This window comes from Sapajus apella, unplaced genomic scaffold (genome assembly GCF_009761245.1).
Source record: "Sapajus apella isolate SASKATOON/1434 unplaced genomic scaffold, GSC_monkey_1.0 scaffold69, whole genome shotgun sequence".
NCBI lineage: Eukaryota > Metazoa > Chordata > Mammalia > Primates > Cebidae > Sapajus > Sapajus apella.
In genome coordinates this window covers 8,896,906-8,916,808 of record NW_022437009.1, presented here as the reverse complement: position 1 = coordinate 8,916,808, position 19,903 = coordinate 8,896,906, and the positions used below count along the sequence as shown (strand labels likewise).

General features: G+C 35.6%; 1 protein-coding gene across 5 annotated transcripts in view; it reads left to right on the top strand.

Annotated features, from left to right (window-relative positions):
* Nucleotides 1-15,999, top strand: part of CEPT1 (choline/ethanolamine phosphotransferase 1) — a 44,478-nt gene extending 28,479 nt beyond the window's left edge. For 4 of the 5 annotated variants that reach the window (XR_004260281.1, XM_032249783.1, XM_032249781.1 and 1 more), the window contains 5 exons: nucleotides 5,948-6,032; nucleotides 13,203-13,334; nucleotides 13,814-13,972; nucleotides 14,467-14,592; nucleotides 15,192-15,999. Coding sequence is in view for 4 of the 5 variants with exons in the window: in XM_032249783.1 (XP_032105674.1) it covers nucleotides 5,948-6,032; nucleotides 13,203-13,334; nucleotides 13,814-13,972; nucleotides 14,467-14,592; nucleotides 15,192-15,311 (622 nt within the window). In the remaining variant the exon portion in view is untranslated. The remainder of the gene's footprint in view (nucleotides 1-5,947; nucleotides 6,033-13,202; nucleotides 13,335-13,813; nucleotides 13,973-14,466; nucleotides 14,593-15,191) is intronic. The other variant, XM_032249784.1, reaches the window with a different exon arrangement.
* Nucleotides 16,000-19,903: the final 3,904 nt, after the last annotated feature.

Here is a 19,903-nt window from a genome sequence, read left to right as displayed (position 1 = left end):
AATCCAGGAATGCTCAAGTTACTGATATAAGATGATGTAGTATTTGTATATAAGTCATTCTATGTTATTTATACCTCACACAATGTAAGTGCCAAGTAAATAGTTGTTATACTGTAATGTTTAGGGAATAATGACAAGGAAAATGTCTGTACGTGTTCAGTACAGACACAGCTTTTTTAAATTAATATTTTTGATTCGTGGTTGGTGTAATTCATGGATGCAGAACCTACAAATTCAGAGGGCCAACTGACGTATATATTTAGCCCTCCTTTACCCTTATACTGTCTTCTGGTACTTTCTCCAAAGACCTGTAGCTTTATGCTCATTGTAGCTGTCTAGATTTATAATTTTTGATAGCTCATTTTTTATTATTGTTGATTATATTCAGCAAAGGTCTATTCTACCAGTGTTCTTAATGAAATTAACAGTCTGAATATTGACTGTATCTACTTTCACCTTGTTTGTCTATGATAACAAAGTATCCTATATTTATAGATCCCTTTCTGTTAAAATATTTATGGAAACTAATGCATTTTAACATCATAAAAATATTTTCAAAATGTTTTCTCCATATATACTGTCTTTTCTTTTGCCAGTTGCTAACTTGCAGAGGTTTTCTTTTGCTTTTAATACTTATTGCTTAAACTGATTTGATAATTAAAATGAAATTTTTTTAATGAAGTTTGGAAAAAAAAAACTTCAGAAAGAATTATCCTAATGATTTGTTTCTATATTAATTTGATTTATTAGCATGTAATCTATCCATAAGCTATTTCCTGTTGTATTCTAGCATTTTTTGTAAAAATGTATTAGAATACAGAAGCAACATCCTGAAATATGGAGACATCTTAGCATTAGCAAAGTTGAAAACTTAGGACATATGTTTGCCCCAGTGAGTTGATAGACTGAAAATTAAAAGAGTTTTAGCACTGCATAGGAACAACACTCTGATTTCTCTTCAAGGTTGTACCTCTTATTTTTTCTGTAACCTTGGAAAAGTCACTTGACCTTTCTAAATTTCCTTATCTACAAAATGGTGATATTTCCTACCACCGAGGGTAGTTGTGAAGATTAAAAGCGTTAAGAATGTAATATGCTTACTACAGTGCTAAGCATATAGTAAGTCTGTGTTATTGTTATATTAAGACCTGTGTTAACTGACTCCCAATAGTTGGCAAATTTTTTGTTGTGCCAGTTAGAGAGAAAGAATAAGTTCATGATACCTTTATTTAACTCAAAGATTGTGAGAGGATTCTCCTTTCGGATCTTACTGTTTTCAAAGGTGATAAAGATAGACTGCCCCTTAAATTTGAGACCTATACTCTAGTTCTTTTTATAATAGAGGACTTGTTCTATTCTAGCCTTTGGCTATATTTTTCTCTTACTCAGAGTTATTCAATGGGCTTTTCCTTTTAGTCTTCTCAGAAAGTCTGAAGATCCATATAATCATTCATGTGGTAGGTAATATGTTTTTAGTAATTAAGCTTATTTTAAAAATAGACTTGTCTTGTTGGCTGTTTTCCCAATCTATAACATTTGAATTAAAAATACTTCCAAGTTATTGCTCAACTGTATGATTAATGTTATTTAACATTAAGCTTACTGTGTCCAGTTTGTCCCTTATCAAGGGTAGAAAGTAAAATATTCAAAGTCAGTGTATTGAATTTCTAGGCTAATCTTTATTTCAGTCCACCAATAGTTCACCCCACCTATGGTATTTCCAGTAGTGTCTATAATAAATGCCATGCTCTGGTTATCCATAAGTTACCTAGAACTTCAGATCCATTTACAGATAATTACAAATCTGGAGCTAATAGCGGTCTAATCCTTGAGTAGGAATCTAGATATCTTCAAATAGATGGCTTTTTTTAAACAAAATCCTTTTTAACAATAGCTCACAGGTCGAATTGTATAAATCAGGGATTCTTTGACATTGTGAATTTATCCCTACTGCATATTCTGTGTTAACTAATACAAACAATTGTGTTGCCAAATTACAACACAATTATATTTATTATTTATAGTTTAACAAAAATACTTATGTTTACAAAATAACTGCAGGTATCTCTTTGAAATGCATATGGCACATCTAGAAGAACAATAAATTAGATTGTTCCTGATTTTAGAGGGAAAAGACATTAAAAATTTGTGGGAAAGATGATTAATGTGCTTAGCTTTCACAGAATACCATTTAAATCTCTTCACATTCCTCAATTAAAACTGACTTCTGAAATTCAAACCAAATGAATTTGTCAGATATTTCTCTGAACACTGATAAACAAAAATGGAAACTTTCAAAATAGAAAATTTTTCATAGTTAGTTAACTTACTTTGAAGTTGTTCTACTCCTTTTGAAAAGTTATTTTGTACTTCTGGTGTAAAAACTGCCTTGATCAGGGAGTTTCCTAAGCTTTTTGTAGTGAAGAAGACCTCAGGTAGTCACTCCGACTAAAGAGATACTCTGTTCCCTTGTTTAAAAGTTTAAATTATTCGTATTCATTTGGTACACTTTATCTCTTTTAATCAGTAAACCATTCCGGTGTTGTAAGGAATGATTGGCCTAATTTATTATGGGCGTTGAAGGTTATTTTGACCTCAGACTGTCAGATTTGTAGCTTCCCCATCAGATGAATGGTTTGCTTATTATTTATTTTTTTGTGACAGCCATCAGAACGGTGTTTGTTTCTGGCTTGTCATAGTAATTTAAGTGTGTCGTGATGAGAATATTTATTATGGGTTATCCCCAGTAATTAGAATTCTTTTTTGTCTTTTGACAACCTATATTAAAGTAGAAATGGGAAATTATTATTATCATCATTATTATTATTATTTTGAGACTGAGGTTTGTTCTTGTTGCCCAGGCTGGAGTGCAATGGCGCAATCTTGGCTCACCACAGCTTCCACCTCCCGAGTTTAAGTGATTCTCCTGCCTCAGCCTTCCAAGTAGCTGGGATTACATGCATGTGCCACCACGCCCAGCCAATTTTGTATTTTTAGTAGAGATAGTGTTTCTTCATGTTGGTCAGTCTGGTCTCGAACTCCCAACCTCAGGTGATCCACCTGCGTTGGCCTCCCAAAGTGCTAGGAGGTATGAGCCACTGCGCCTGGCCAGGAAATTACTTTAAAACAGCACCAGTTAAGATGTTCATATACCTTTATAGGTATAGAAAATTGTGGTTGATACCATTTAATTTTCTCCCTCTATAATTTTAGGCTATAGAAATCTAATGCTACACGTAAGAGATTTGTTTTCCCATATGTTTTGTTAAAAAAGTCACTGGTGTTTGATTGCTCTTTGACCACATACCCCATGTGTCTTAAAGGGTTTTCTGGTTTCTTTTTTTGTTATTTTTTTCTTGGTATGTTAGCAGTGGTCAGTTTCTTAGTTTTGGTTTTGAGGAATAGTCCCAACACTTGAGAATATTACCACTGATGATTCTCCATTTTTAAAATAGTAATAACAATAAAAAGGAAGTGATTACAGACATGCCAAATTCCTGCCTTTATATAATATTCTGTCCTCTAAATAACTGTGTGTTTCCTGTATGGCCTAAAAGATTAAAATGAGCCTCATTCTAGTATTGTTAGTGTCAATTGAGCTCATACTGAGAGACTTCTTAGTGGAAAGGTGGAAGAATGGATTGTCATGTAACTAGCTCTCTTCTAAACAGAATCATATACTCTTGTTTATCATTTCTGCCACCTGTCCCTCTTAGCTTGCTTTAGTTCCCATCCCTGGGAATGACTTTGCACTGCATGCACCCTTTTCACTGACAGTCAAGAGTAGAACCACACTTCCAGGAGTGATGATAGGCAGTTCTCATGATTCAGAGCAGAAGATTCTCGTCCTGGTGTTCAGAGTATTCTTCTAAATCAGATAAGCAAATAAGAAAATATATTCTTAACTAACTACCAACTGGTAAGTAAGTTTTCCCTGGCCCTCTCTTCATAACAGTAAGGCATTAGAATGGTTAAGAAAATTCTGTCTTTGAAAGTTTCAAATGGCTATTCTATAAAAGTTGCCCTAAGAATCCCAATTTGAGACTTCGTAAAGATCTTTCATGTTTCCTATTCTCTTTTATATTCATCCATGGTACAAAGATTAATTGCATGAGGTTCCCTCCATTTTTATTTTGTAATTTTATACTTCTGGCCCTTCCCCTTCCAAAAGGCTACTTCATATATCCAGCAAAATGTTCTAAGATGTCTACCCTCCTCCACCCAAGACAGAATCGATCATCTTTGATACCTACCTGCTTAGTCTCCTGAATCTGCTACTGTGTGTAATTCCCCTTATTGGCAACACCACTCACCAGGTCAGCTCTACAGATTATTTTTAGCCTAATTCAGTCCATTTTTTAAAATAAATGTGTATATCAAGATAACTACATCACTATATGTTTGCAGCTAAATAAGCTTCTGTTTAAAAAACATTCTTGGGCAAACAAAGACCCGCGTTTTTTAGTTGCAAGAGACTAGTTTCAACCCAGTTATTTATCACAGCATGACAGCTTATGTATCTTAAACTCACATTACAGATTATCTGCTTTACATATTTTTAGAAATGGGGGCTCTGTTCTGGGAATTGAATCCCTTTGCTATTATCTACTTTTCTTAGACTAACTACTTTTAATAGATAAATTACTCACGTTGTTGAAAAGCTAGCATTATAGAAAAATATACAGCGAAAAGTCTCCTTATTCTTATCTCCTAGCTCCCTAGTTCCCATACCGTACTCCTCAATAGGTACCCCTTATTCTTAGTTTGTAATGTATCCTTCCAGAAATTTGTTATGCAGTTATTGGCAAAAATAAAAGTGGAATATTATTTGTCTCTTTTTTACACAAAAAAATAGCGTCTGTGCACATTCTGCAACTTTTTTTCACTTACTATATCTTTGCTACTTTTATATCAGTATATAGAGAGCTGCCCTACTCCTTTTAAAAGCTGCAAGAATTCTATTTTATGGAAGTACCATAATTTATGTAACTACTCCCTCTGAGGGAATTTTTTTAAATTATGCTATTATAAATCTGTAGTGAATAATCTTGTACAAACGTCACTTTGTGCAAGCATATCTGTAGGGTAAGTTCTCAAAATTAGAAAGCATTTGAATCCAATAATCTAAGAATGATAATCACAAAATTGTAGAAAGTGCTAACTGACGAAGGAAAGAAAAACCAGCGTATGTTTTGCTTCTCGATCTTTTTGCCCATGTTCTTTTTTTCACACTTTCAGGCTTCTAATTTCTACTGCCCTGTTTTTGCATGAGGTTTGTCTCTTCTTGACTGCAAAATTATTTTCAGTAATTCCAAAGCTAATTCTTGGCTGCTTTCAGTATCTTCTTTGCAGAAGTCTTAGAGTAGTTAACCTAGTAAGAATAAGAATTTGAGAATTGGATGAGATTTTTTTTTCACACCTATACAATGGCAGACATTAAATGAATATATCTAAAGAGCAGTAAGTTTTACAAGGTCTCAGTTGTTTATGTTACTTTAGTTAAAGCTCACCATTTATTTCATCTGATACTACAAAGCACTTATTTCAAGATTTCATATTTTATAGCAGTGCAATGTAATTCTCTGCTTCATACTCAAAATTTAGTACCTCCTCAATTTTTCTTTTCTTTTCTTTTTTTTTTTTTTTTTTTTTTTTGGTGGGAAAGGTTAACCTATGGTTTCAAGCCAACTTCAGTGAGTCAGAAATTTCCTTTCGAAAGGAGGGGTTTTTATTGCTCTTTGAAATTCATCAAATTAAATTGAAAGGCTTTGGATTTTATATGATTTTGCTCATAACAAATTTTTGACACCTCCTTTTCCCCTTTCCTCAATATTTGAGATGTTTTTTTTCTATTGTGCATGATAGAGGAATGCTGCTAAGCTTGCAAGTGATTAACTTAAAATTGCTGTGAGTAATTCTGCTCTTTTGGCTTTTTGTACCTAATCAGAATTGATGTGACTGAAGTGCAAATCTTCATAATAATCATGCATTTGCTGGCAGTGATTGGAGGACCACCTTTTTGGCAATCTATGGTAACTTTGTTCACATTATATATCCCATGTAATGCATGTTCTCTTTTGCTTGTGTTTTCTAATATGGGATAATCCAGTTAAAGGGTAATGTGTGCAATTCTTTTATTTTTTCTGAACACGAAAAGTCATAGCAGTGTTAGAACACAACTTATCTTTAGAGCGTCGTACATTTTACTACTTGGAGTTAAGTGGAACTTTAAAACTATTCCAGAGCTGTTATTTGTAAAGGCCATTGAGAATCTGAATTAGTATTGTCATCCCATTTTACAGATGAGGAAACAGCAGATAATATAACAAGTATCTGCTTGATACTCAAAATTTATTTTGACAAGATTAAATTAGACCTTTTATTCTGTTTCTTTACTACATGAGTCTACTAGTTTGCCTGTCATATACTTAAAACTGAATAACAAATATAAGATTGTAAATTAACTCTGGCTCCAAAACAGGATAATGCCTGTTGAATGAAATCAGTGCCATGGGATTGTTTGAACAAGGTTGGACCTTGATTTCCAGGTCTACCTGAAATGTAGTCACTTCTACAAAAACAGATTCTTTTCCACAAACCTCTGAGGTAGGGAGTAAAATATGGGGGCCAAGAACACAAGCTCTGGAACCAGACTCTGCATTTGACCCAGGCTCCACTGCCAACTGTGTGAGCTTAATGTGTCGTATAACTTTCTCTGGCTTAGTTTCCTCCTCTGTAAAATGAAGTCATTAATAGTACCTATCTAATAAAGTTATTTTGTGCATTAAATGAGTTAATATATTGTGTAAAGCACTTAGAATAGTGCCTATCAAGTAATAAGGACTCGATAAAAGTTGTTGCTGCTCTTACAGGTTTAATATATTCTTTCATATTTGGGTTGTCATAGTTTGTACTCCCCTGGTCATTAGTTAACTCTCAGTCACTACCATCACCCCTTCAAAATATAGTATTTATCATTCATTTGGTGAAATCTTACCTAAAAAATAATTTACTAGGCCTAAATTAATGTAATTCTTAAAAATCAGATTAAAGTATAAGGGAAATTTACTGAGCAACATTTTCTCCTTACCTAACTCACTTTAGGATGGCAAATTAGGTACTTGAGGAAGTGTAATTGATACACTACCCGAAGTATTTATTGCTAGAAATAAATTGTTAAGTATCTTTTTGTTGGGAAGGTGAGACTATGAGGGGCGAGGAGATGAAGGAATAAAAATAATCCACAGTCAGCTGGGAAAATTCTGAAACTATTCATTATGTACATAATACCATTTATTTATATATCTTAGATTTCAATATAGAGGCCCTATTGCCTTTTGAGACTAATGTGTAGGAAATATGAAATTTATTACTTTTGCTCTTCAGTAGATTAGGTTTTTTTTTAATAAAAATTTTCCCTCATAGGAAGGAAAAAATAGTTTTTGTTGTCCTGAAACCAGATCATAAAGCCCAAAGCTTATCCCGTTCCAACTTAAAGTTTTTATATCCCTTGACTACATTGATTATTATTTTTATAAGCCTTGTATACCAAAATTTTCCCCCCAAAATTATTTATAATATCTTGTACGTAAAGTTTCACTAGATCAATATCCAAAAAGCAGTATTTCTGGCTTGATTACTGGAAAACAAGTCGGTGTTTGGTTTATACAGGGTAAGTATCCCTTGTCTAAAATTCTTAGGACCAGTATTTCAGATTTCAGATGTTTTCAGATTTTACAATATTTGCATATACATAATGAGATATCTTGGCATCTTGAGATACCAAGTCCAAACATGAAATTTATTTTCACATACACCTTATACGCATTGCCTAAAGGTAATTTTATACAATATTTTAAATAAATTTCTGCATGAAACAAAGTTTGTATGTTTTGAACCATCAGAAAGCAAAAGCATTTCTATCTCAGGCACCCATGTGGATAATCTGTGGTTTGGCATCACTAACTCTGAATTTACATACTACTGTTCAACAATCATTTTCTAATACTTATTCACACATAGATATATTTAGCAAAAAAATAAGACATCTCATTAATACAGTGAAGAGATAATGTGTTCAGGGTAGCGAAGTGGCACAGTAGCATCACCAGAATACCTGTGTGTTATCACTGTTAACCAAAAAATATCTGCAGGACTTTTTGACATTTTCAACAATATCTTTACACCACAAAGCAGAGAATAAGCAAAAAACAAAAACAAAATTAAAAAGCAGTAATGCACTTGGTTCTTGGCCCCATGTCAGGCGTTGTGGAGAACCTGTTGTTGGAGTGTCCAGCCTGCACAATACATTTTATTAACCTTTGTGGATATACTTACGTGATAGGATATGGGTCTGTGCGAAAAAAATAGATCACAGCTGAAGGGAGCTGGGAGGGTCATTTTTCCCTTGGAGATGCCGAATAAACTTTTGTGCACCTACCTTTTGACTTCGACCTGTCACATAAGATGAAATGTGGAATTTTCCACTTGTGGTGTCACATTGGCACTCAAGTTTTAGAATTTGTAACATTTTAGATTTCAGATTTTCAGATTAGGGATGCTCAACATATGTGCCTAATTATTTTTTATAAATATGGAAATGCATAAAACATTGTAAATGAAGTTGTCTGTACACATTATACACATATCCTTATTTCTTAGATGATGCCTGATAGTAAATTGCTTCAAGTATAGGTTTTACCTTTTTCTATTAGGATTTACACATATAATCTACACATGTACATAGTCTATATAATTTTTTTCTTTTATAAAGATCAAATGTTTTGTTCTATTTTGTAATTAACGTAACAATCCTATTATCTGAGGAAGCCGCAGATTCACAACTGAAATGGAGTTCCCAGACCCAGTAACGTAGCAATCTAATTCCAGGATTAGTGAGCTTAGGTTTCATCAGGAAAACAGATTCTCCCCCTGTCCCTTCATCCTGTTGTTAGCACATTGGTCCCACTGTTAGCATCTTTAAACTAAAAGGGAACAACCTGACTTCTCTGGTACTGTATTTGGAGACTTAGTGAAATATTCTGTTTTTTTCTTTTTTATCAACTCCTAAAACAGATTCCCATAATTGACCTCAGATCGCTATATTGTTTTTTTCTTTTTACTTAGTATTATGGGTTGATTACCAAATATGCTGTTTTGAATCGCATTACATTAGTAAAGGAACAATTACTACATATTGAGCTCTCATTTACTTGTGTGCCAAATGGAGAAACGATATTTACCTAGGGCTCAGGTATGAAATTTACATCTCTTCTAAGATGGAGGCCATAAAATGGAAATTGCTTTCCAAATCCTCATTAAATTAAAAGGCTTTTACTGACATTTAGAAAGCAAGTTTATGGTCAGAATAAATAAAAACAGTGCAAATGTCTTCATTAAGGCTGATTCCAGAAGATCAGCTATTTTGTAAAGGTAAGTAATTTGCATCTATTACATATGGAGTACCTATTCTTTGCCAGTTTTTTTCCCCAAAGAGGTAAGTTTTTACCAAAGGTTATAGTTAATGTTGTTGTTGTTGTTTTCCCTTTTCTTTCCAAAGGAAAGAAATTGTCTTCATGCCTAAAAGTCAGTGCTTGTTTTATACTTTGCAAGAAACAAAAAGCATATTTTTTGTTTGTTGCTTCCCCAAAAGACATTCCTTCTAGAATGTCTTGGAATTATCTTCTATCATATCACTCTTCAAAAAAAGAAAAAGAATATGTTCTTACTTTGGAAGAGACTTACATATAACCAACTCATGGTTATGTTTGATTCTTTTAAATGTAGTAATTGATCAAATTATATTAAGCCACAAGGGACTTTCTGGAATTCAGTTAAGGCAACTAGGTGAGTGTTACTACAGTTTCAGGATTCATTTGGTCAGACCAAAGACTATGTAGTATAAATTGATTATATCTTATTTTTGAACTATAAGACTTTAAAATGCCTTTACACTTAAATAAATCTGATATGTTCATTTTCCTTGGTGGACACTGTAATTATGTTAACACTTGCTGCATTTTGGTGGAATTCATTTACATTAAAATGATTGACAAACAGGTGTTCCCACATTCTTTGGAAGAAAGTGTCTAATCTCAAAATGATACTTTTTATTTCTGCTCTAATTTACAAAGCCTATAAGAACATTTTATCATGCTTATAAGAAAACTAGTCAAAGTTTACTAACTGATATTCTGCATTAATACAAACTGTTGAACCAAAACTTGACCATTGTAATATGGTAAAGATACTGATAATTTTAAGATTTTCTTTTTTTAATGTCCAACCTTTTTAAAAGTGAATTATATTACATTGTTATTTGGATGCATATCTTTGTGGTATGAGTCTGGAGAGTTTTCTCCTGGCTATAGGACAGACACCATGACTCAAAGGAAATCTTACTCTTCCCAACTCTTGAAGACTATTGAAACTTCAAGCAGGCCTGACATAAAGATGTCTTTGGTATAGCTCTTTGGCTATTTCTAAAGCACGGATGCACTTTGGCCACCTTTGATGAGGTCCAAGATGATGACAGAAAGAAAAAGGTTGGGAAAGACAGAATGTCCCCATCCTTTGTGACCTCGGGGAAAGACAGAATGTGCCACCCTCCTTGATCTTGAGTGTGGGATGAGAATGGCAACCCTTTGTGTTTTTTTTATAAGTAGTGCCAATTTTTAAAGGATCACCTGGTGAGGCTCGGAATTCCTTTGACTCGAGCTTTCCCTTCACTTTGCCTCGTATTTTCTTGATAGATAACTTTCTTTTTCATTGCTAATGTGGGAGCAGGGTGTTACTTCATGTTCTCCCAAAGCAGAGTTCTACATGGAAAGTAAAAAAAAAAAAGGGAGGAGATCTCAATCTTCATTCAACAAATGTGTATTGAACACCTACAGTAACCAGGGCCCTAGAGAGAATATAAAATCAGTTCAAACAAAATCCCATACTTAGGAGCTTATGTTTTGGTATATATAGCTAACATATATGACAGAAGTGATGAAAACCTTAAGAATCTATGATACTTTGCTTCTAGGCCAATAGCTTGCTTCCTTACTTTGTTGTGATCCAAGCCATGTACTAATTTTTCTGGCTTTTCTAATGTTTGTGCTTATTATTCTTTCAAAAGGCAACTGTTTTTATGATCCCAAAACAATTTCACCAAGGTATAAATACAGTTATGACTCTCATTCAGTTCATTTATGACATAGATGACTATTATACAAAGATGGTATTCATTTAGTACCCTGGCCCTAATACAGGGCTACCCCTGTAATGGAGTAATGCTTTGCTTCTTTTGGAATCTGAGGAAAGTATAGTCTTTTCCCCTTTGCCAGAGTGATCCTTTGTCTCAAGTCAAAAGTCGGAGGGATGGTAAGAGAGGCTGAGAACCAGGAAACTAGCCACAGTATTGAGTTTCAGCCAGGTGCATCAGATTGAGAATATAATGTCCCTAGTTTATTGAACAAGAGCAGAAAAATATCTTGGAGTTCAAAGCAACCATGTTGTTGATTTTCTCCATTATTGAAAACGAGTTTTGAACTTAGACTGTAGGGGTTGGAGATTTAGGGATAGAGGATGACCATTTAGGATACTCCATAAAGTTTAGGACTTGACTTTTAGGTTGACCTATTTAATTTTATAAAATTTAATACTGCTACAGTACAACTTAAACTTGAATATTTTATTTTAATTTTTGTAGAGCTGCATTTTTGCAAGAGGTAATCGAATTATGCAAACAGTGAGCTCTTGAGAGTTTTGAAGAAATGAAATATGAAACATTACGATTTAGATCTAATCTTACTGAGGTTTTCTATATACAAAAAAGTAGGAAATGCCACATTTGCTATTTGATTTTCAAAGTGTAGACAGGTGACAGCCCTACAAAGTATAAATAACCCTAATATAAAATGTTTTTATTGCGGCTGGGCATGGTGGCTCACACCTGTAATCCCAGCACTTTGGGAGGCTGAGGCCAGTGGATCACTTGAGGTCAAGAGTTGGCCAATATGGTGAAACCCCATCCCTACTAAAAATACAAAAGTTAGCCAGGTATGGTAGCAGGCGCCTATAATCCCAGCTACTCAGGAGGCCGAGGCAGGAGAATCACTTGAACCCGGGAGGTAGGAGAATCACTTGAACCCAGGAGGTGGAGGTTGCAGTAAATGAGGATTACACCACTGTACTTCATCCTGGGCAACAGAGCAAGACTGTATCTCAATTTAAAAAAAAAAAAAAGTTTTCATTGTAAGAACTCATGGCTTATTAAACCATTGGGGGCTTTTGGAATCTTGCTTCTATTACTAGACTACATCATTTATTTTACTGTTGCTTTCTGTTCAATCCATATTGGACAAAATTTGAGACCAAAAAAGCTAAGGGAGGGATGAAAAAAAAAAGAGACTCTTAAATGATTTTTAAAATTCAGTACAAGTATATTTCATTTTAAATGATGGATATTGTATTTGCAAGATTAAATGCATAATATCAATCCACTCTCTCTCCCATACTTCAGGTAAATAAATCCGCATTTTCAGTATGCTTTATGAATATATTATTCACTTTTCTGAAAAGTACATTTAAATGTTAAAATTTTGGATGCACAATAGTAGAATCTGTTTGAATGTACTTGACCTGTTTTTTCGCCTGCATATGAATGCCTTCTTAGTTGCCTTCTGCTTTTACTACCTGCCTGTATCCTAACAATTTGGAGTTGGGAACTCTTCTGAATATAAATTTTCTATTCTCTACACTCTGCAGATTTGTATATCTAGTTGCAACATTTCTATTATGCTTGATACTTCCTCATAACAATTATGAATGTTCTACAGATTTAGAGATAGAATTAAAAAACATATACAAAGAAAAAGGCAAGGTACCCTCCTTTTATTAAAAGGCCAGAAGACATCCTGGTTCACTGTTGGGAGACCACTGGGATGCATTAGGTGAATCTAACTTAGCTTGTAACACAAGTTAATAAAGTTGAATCAGTTTTTTTTAAGGTTGATATCAGAAGTGAGATTAATTTCTAAATAGTCTCATGTCTTGAGACTTGCTATATTGCTTATAATGAAAAGGAAACTTTTATTACTTTACATATTTCTTAAATAGGGAATGGAAAGTTTTGGGGAAAATGAATCAAATATTAGACTGTTTTCTTATTTTAGTTCGTATATGTTTTAATTGTTTTCTCTCTCTACCCATTAAAGATTCCAGTGCTGAATATTCAAATGAAAATTTTTCCTGCACTTTGTACTGTAGCAGGGACCATATTTTCCTGTACAAATTACTTCCGTGTAATCTTCACAGGTGGTGTTGGCAAAAATGGATCAACGATAGCAGTAAGTATGCATTAAGATTTTCAACACCGTTTACTCTAGGACTTGGTTTTGTTGTCACTTTGTTTTTTATTTCAAATGTATAACATCATTTAATTTAGAGTTTATATTTAGCCTTTAAAGAAACTAATGTTCCAAACTTCAATTTTATATATACTTACCCACATTTATATGCTTATGTATGCATACTTTTATGCATACACAAACACACTTAATCACATGTTTTTTAAAGCATGAGCTGCTTTGTAAAAATAAGCCTGGTCTCTTAAGTGAACTCCTCAGTTTGTGCCTAATCAATTTATGCTGCTGCTTTTCATTAGCTCTTCTGGTTTGTGATTTATAGAAATTGCTATATGAAAGTAATTTGTGCCTGTCAGACATCATGAGGTACCTGAAAGTTTGGGTTGAACTATTCTGCAGCAGATCCATGTAGTATCTGATGAGTACTGAATACTATTAACTCTTCTCTTCACTCTGTACAGGGAACAAGTGTCCTTTCACCTTTTCTCCATATTGGATCAGTGATTACATTAGCTGCAATGATCTACAAAAAATCCGCAGTTCAGCTTTTTGAAAAGCATCCCTGTCTTTATATACTGACATTTGGTTTTGTATCTGCTAAAATCACTAATAAGCTTGTGGTAAGCACCTGAGTTTTTATTTATTTTGTTCTTCACATTCATCTTATTCTGGTTTTATGGCCATAACTCTGTATCTTCCTAAATGGGTCTAGAGTTTGCTCTCCTTTAATCAGAATCTCTTGATATCAACATGGGAACTATTTTTACTGTTTCGTGAAGCTACAATTTGAAGTTACTGGAAGTTCTTGGAAAATGTACAATTTCTCACCCTTTTATACTGTTTAATTTGGTTGTTCAGTTTATCTACATTCTTCAGTCTCAATCTGGACACTCAAATTAAGGCTTCTTGTAAAAGTATCTTTTGTAGAGTTAGTTGACATGATATATCCCTTTCTTTCTCAGACACATTTCATGTTGTTGGGTTTTTAGTTTTGGCAATTCAACAGCTATTCCTAAATAATTATTGAAAGTTGATATCTCAGCACAATATAATTTACTATGTAGCTCACGATTGTTCTCATATGAATGCATACATTATTCTGTTTTATTCATAGGTTGCACACATGACGAAAAGTGAAATGCATTTGCATGACACAGCATTCATAGGTCCGGCACTTTTGTTTCTGGACCAGTATTTTAACAGCTTTATTGATGAATATATTGTACTTTGGATTGCCCTGGTAGGTATTGTACTATGTCTTATTTCATGGTTTGAGGGTTTGAAGTTTACTTGTTTTCTTATTTTGATGAGACAGTCATGATAGATAGATCATATAATTGTAATGATTTGGAATGTCAGAAATCCACATAAATGGAGCTATGTGAGAGTTCTGTAGCTTTATATTTGAGCCTTTTATTTTATTTTTGCATTAATCTTATTAGTCCTGCCTACATCAGGTGGGACTCATAAATTGCAAATTTCTGACTGAGTAAAAAAGCATGAATTGGCATACTACACCCTGTGGGCCTATAGCCTGTTTTGGTAAATACAGTTTTTGAAACACAGCTATGGCCATCCATTTATATATTGTCTGTGGCTGGTTTCGTGCTGCAGTGGCAGAGTTAAGCAACTGTGACAAATACAATACGGCCCACAAAGCTTACAATATTTGCCATCTGACCTCTAAGAAAGAGTGTGTGTGTGAAGGAAAAATTGTGAGGAAATTGAATTATTGTACAGAGTGGAAGGAGAATCTGCAAAGAGAACAGATTGAACCCCTCTTTACTTTCAGGAAACTTAGCCCAAACGAGTGCTGAGAATGTCTCTTTTTATTTCCAGATTTTTTCTTTCTTTGATTTGATCCGCTACTGTGTCAGTGTTTGCAATCAGATTGCGTCTCACCTGCACATACATGTCTTCAGAATCAAGGTCTCTACAGCTCATCCTAATCATCATTAATGATGTAATTGGTATTATATAGGAACACCATGTTTTCTGCAGGAAAGAATCTGAACATATTAAGGAGAATGGGGGTGCATAAGAACAAATATAATTTATAATAATCAATGTTGTATAACTTTTATTCTTTATTATTGGTAACGCTCCCTAACTATCCTGTGTGAGAATGGGAATTTCAAATCCCATCCTGTAAATTGTATGTTGTCATGCAGGGTTTGGGCCAAGAAAGCATGCAGAAAACAATGCCATGTGATTGTAATTATCCTGGACTCAGAATAATAATATGATGGGGAGCTAGATCCCCGGTGGTGGAGAATTCTGATATTCACTATTTGCAGGCCAAAAGATGATTGCTTTATAATTTTAACAAATCATCATCTGTTAGTAACATCCTTGTTTAGTGTCTTCTCAAGTTTTCTTTACTAAGGAGTTCAGCGTGTGACACAGATACATCCCACTAGCTTATGAGGTGGAACCAGTAATAAAGACCTTGAATTTGGATTGAAAGGTTTCCTATCTCTACATTGTTGAGGAAGTTTTTTTTTTTCTTTTTTTTTTTTTTTTTTAATTGGTCAAGAAATGTTATCTCTCACAGGCTTGGGAAATCCTGTTAGCATGCAGAATAATGTGGTAACTTTGTCAATTTCCCATTTTATTTTTTTAAATAAATATATGATATGAAAGCCAATTTTTTCTCAGTTTTATTCAGTGGAAAGATAAACTAAGTTTTAATGTTATTTTTTTGAATTTAAGCAAACTTTATTTCTGTTCTTTAATAAATAAGAAAACTTGGTCCACTGCATTGTTGTGATATGTCTTGTGACCTTTCTATTTTGTAGAAACTTTAACTTTTTATTTTATTTATATATATATATATGTGTGTGTGTGTGTGTGTGTATATATATATATATATATATATATAATTACATTTTAGGTTCTGGGGTACATGTAAAGAACATGCAGGATTGTTGCATAGGTACATACATGGCACTGTGGTTTGCTGCCTCCCTCGCCATCACCTATATCTGGCATTTCTCCCCATGTTATCCCTCCCCAACTCCCTACCCCAATTCTCTCTCCCTTAATCCCCCCGGCAACAGACCTCAGTGTGTGATGCTCCCCTCCCTGTGTTCATGTGTTCTCATTGTTCAACACCTGCCTATGAGTGAAAACATGCAGTGCTTGATTCTCTGTCCCTGTGTCAGTTTGCTGAGAATGATGGTTTCCAGGTTCATCCATGTCCCTACAAAGGACACGAACTCATCATTTTTTATGGCTGCATAGTATTCCATGGTGTATATGTGCCACATTTTCCCTGTCCAGTCTAACATCAATGGGCATTTGGGTTGGTTCCAAGTCTTTGCTACTGTAGACAGTGCTGCAATGTACATACATGTGCATCTGTCCTTTTTTTTTTTATTGCATTTTAGGTTTTAGGGTACATGTGAAGGACATGGAAGATTGTTGCACAGGTACACACATGGCAGTGTGATTTGCTGGCTTCCTCCCCATCACCTATATCTGGCATTTCTCACCATGCCATCTCTCCCCAACTCCCCACTCCCCGCTGTCCCTCCCCTATTTTCCCCCAACAGACCCCAGTGTGTGATGCTCCCCTCCCTGTGTCCATGTGTTCTCATTGTTCATCACCCACCTATGAGTTAATGTGGTGTTTGATTTTCTGCTCATGTGTCCTTATAATAGAACGATTTATAATCCTTTGGATATATACCCAGTAATGGGATTGCTGGGTCAAATGGAATTTCTATTTCTAGGTCTTCCACAATGGTTGAACTAGTTTACACTCCCAGCAACAGTGTAAAAGTGTTCCTATTTCTCCACATCCTCTCCAGCAGTTCTCATGTTGTCTCTTTTGATCAATTCACTTATATTCCTCTCTATGTTGTTTATTCTCATTAGCATTTTGTCAAACCTTTTTTCAAGTTTCTTAGTTTCTTTGCATTGGGTTAGAACATGATCTGTTAGCTCATAGAAGTTTGTTATTACCTACTTTCTGAAGCCTGTTTCTGTCAGCTCATCAGACTCATTCTCCAGCCTTGTTCCCTTCCTGGTGAGGAGTTGTGATCCCTTGGAGGAGGAAAGGTGTTCTGGTTTTGGGTATTTTCATCCTTTTTGTGCTGGTTTCTTCCCATCTTTGTGGATTTATCTACCTGTGGTTTTTGTGGTTGGTGATTTTCAGATGGGGTCTCTGAGTGGATGTCCTTTTTGTTGCTGATGAAGGTATCTCTTTCTGTTTCTTAGTTTTCTTTCTAACAGGCCCCCCTGCTGTAGGACTGCTGGAGGTCCACTCCAGACCCTGCTTGCCTGGGGATCACCTGCAGCGGCTGCAGAACAGTAAGGGTTGCTGCCAGTTTCTTCTTCTGTTATCTTTGTCTCAGAAGGATACCCATCAGATGTCAGCCTGAGCTCTCCTTTAAGAAGGGTCTCTTTGGTTATACAGGGGTCGGAGATCTGCTTGAGGAGATAGTCTGTCTCTTATAGGAGCTCAAGTGCTAAGCTGTGAGCTCTGTTGGTCTGTTCAGAGCTGCCGGGCAGGTATGTTTAAGTCTGCTACTGCAGAACTCATAACCACCTTTTTTTCCCAGGTGCTCTGTCCCAGAAAGGTGGGGCTTTATTATAAGTTCCTGTCATTCTGCTGCCTTTTTTCAGAGATGCCTTGCTGAGTGAGGAGTTAGCCTAGTCACAGTCTGCCAACAGAGGCGTTGCTGAGCTACCATGGGCTCTGCCCAACTGCTGTGTGAACTTCCTTGCGGTTTTGTTTATAGGGATATGGTTGGAACTGCCTCGTTAATGGCAGACTGTCTCTGTAATGGCAGACTGCCTTGGTAGTGGTGGACTGCCTCAGTAATGGCGGATGCCCTTCCCCCACAGAGCTGGACCGTCCCGGGTCCAGCTATGCTTGCTGTGAAACTCTCAATCCAGAGTGTTTCAGACTGCTGGTCTTTGTGGGAGTGGGACCAGCCAAGCCAGATAGATCACCTGGCTCCATTTCACCCCCTTTTTTTCCAGTTGAATGGGCGACTCTGTCTCCCAGGCGTTCCAGTCACCAGTTGAAATGGCGCCCGGAATTGTGTGAGTTTTTATGCGGGGACCCGCTGCACTGACTGAAACAGCTGCACTGACTGAAACAGCTGCACTGGAGACTCGTGGCCCTTTTCCGTCTGGGAATCTCCTGGTCTGTGGGCAGTAAAATTTGTTTGGAAATGTGGTGATCACTCACCCTCTGTGTTTTCACTGGAAACTACAATCCAGAGCTGTTCCTATTCAGCCATCTTGGATCCAGAACCAAACCTTTTAACTTTTAAAAGAAGAACTTTGTTCATCTTTCCTGTTAATGGGTTTTTAATGTTATAGTCTTCATTTACGTGATTTTGTCCGTCACTTAGAAATCTCAACCCCTTCCCCTAAATTTTCAGCAAGTGCCTGGGCCTCTCTACGTGTTCCCTTTGTACTCTCTTTTTCTGGCACTCTCCTTTTTTGGTATCTGGACTATAGTTTGAAATGGGAACCAGATATGTTTCCACTGTATACAGGTAATTCAGTTGCTTGAATAAGAGGGACACAGGAGAAAAGATTTAAACTATTGGCTAAAATGAGGTGTCTTATTATTGATTTTCATCTATATCCTGTTCCATAGTAGGAATAAACAGTGGCTACACCATCTTACATGGCAACCAGGGTGCTGCTTGCATGCACTTTTAATGATTCCATCAGGCCCATGTAGATTGGATTAGCAAGGAGAGGTAAACCTTTAATTCGTTGGCCAGACTATAGTGGGAAATGAAAGTCTGTCGTTACCTTTCCTTGCTAGCAATTGCTCTAGCATCTGATATAGAGAAATACATACAGGAAAATATTAGGGCAGATCAAACATTGAAAGCTAGGACAAAGCAGGACAGAGAAGGAAGGATGATTCTACTTGTTTGGCACAGTTACATCAGCTGTCTTACTGACACATCAGGTATTATCTATAGTGGAAATTGAGAACTGGAGAGGCTAAATGGCATGCCAGTGTCAGTTGCTATTTTTTCAGAACAAAAATTAGAATCCAAGTCTGAATGCTGGTGAAGTGTTCTCTCCTATACTATACTGGGCTTTAGTGGTCTAAAGCTGTAAAGCAAGATGTTGGGGGCTAATTGAAATGTGTGTATTCTCCCAGATTTTTTTCAGCATAGATGGAAGCTGAAAAGCACTCAGATATTTAGTGTGTGTATCCTTCATCCCTAAATACACCATTAGCATCAGATCAAGGGTACATTTGTAGTAAACCTCAGCAAACCTTACCTGAAGAACCTTTTAAGAAAGTACAGATTTCCAGGTCCTATCACTAGAGATGATTCAGTATATTTGGGATGAGGCATAAGAAAGTATTTTCACAAGATTCTCAGGATTCCAGTTCCTGTTCTGAAACCTTTGGAGTTACAACTATATTTAGGCACCACCATAAACTACCGAAAAAGATGTAATTCCTAGAAGCTGTGAAGAACAGCAGTGTAGCTCAGGATGGTGTGTGGACAGTGGGACATCTGCCACCTGCAGTAGGTCCCTGTGCTCCCAAAATCAAATTACAT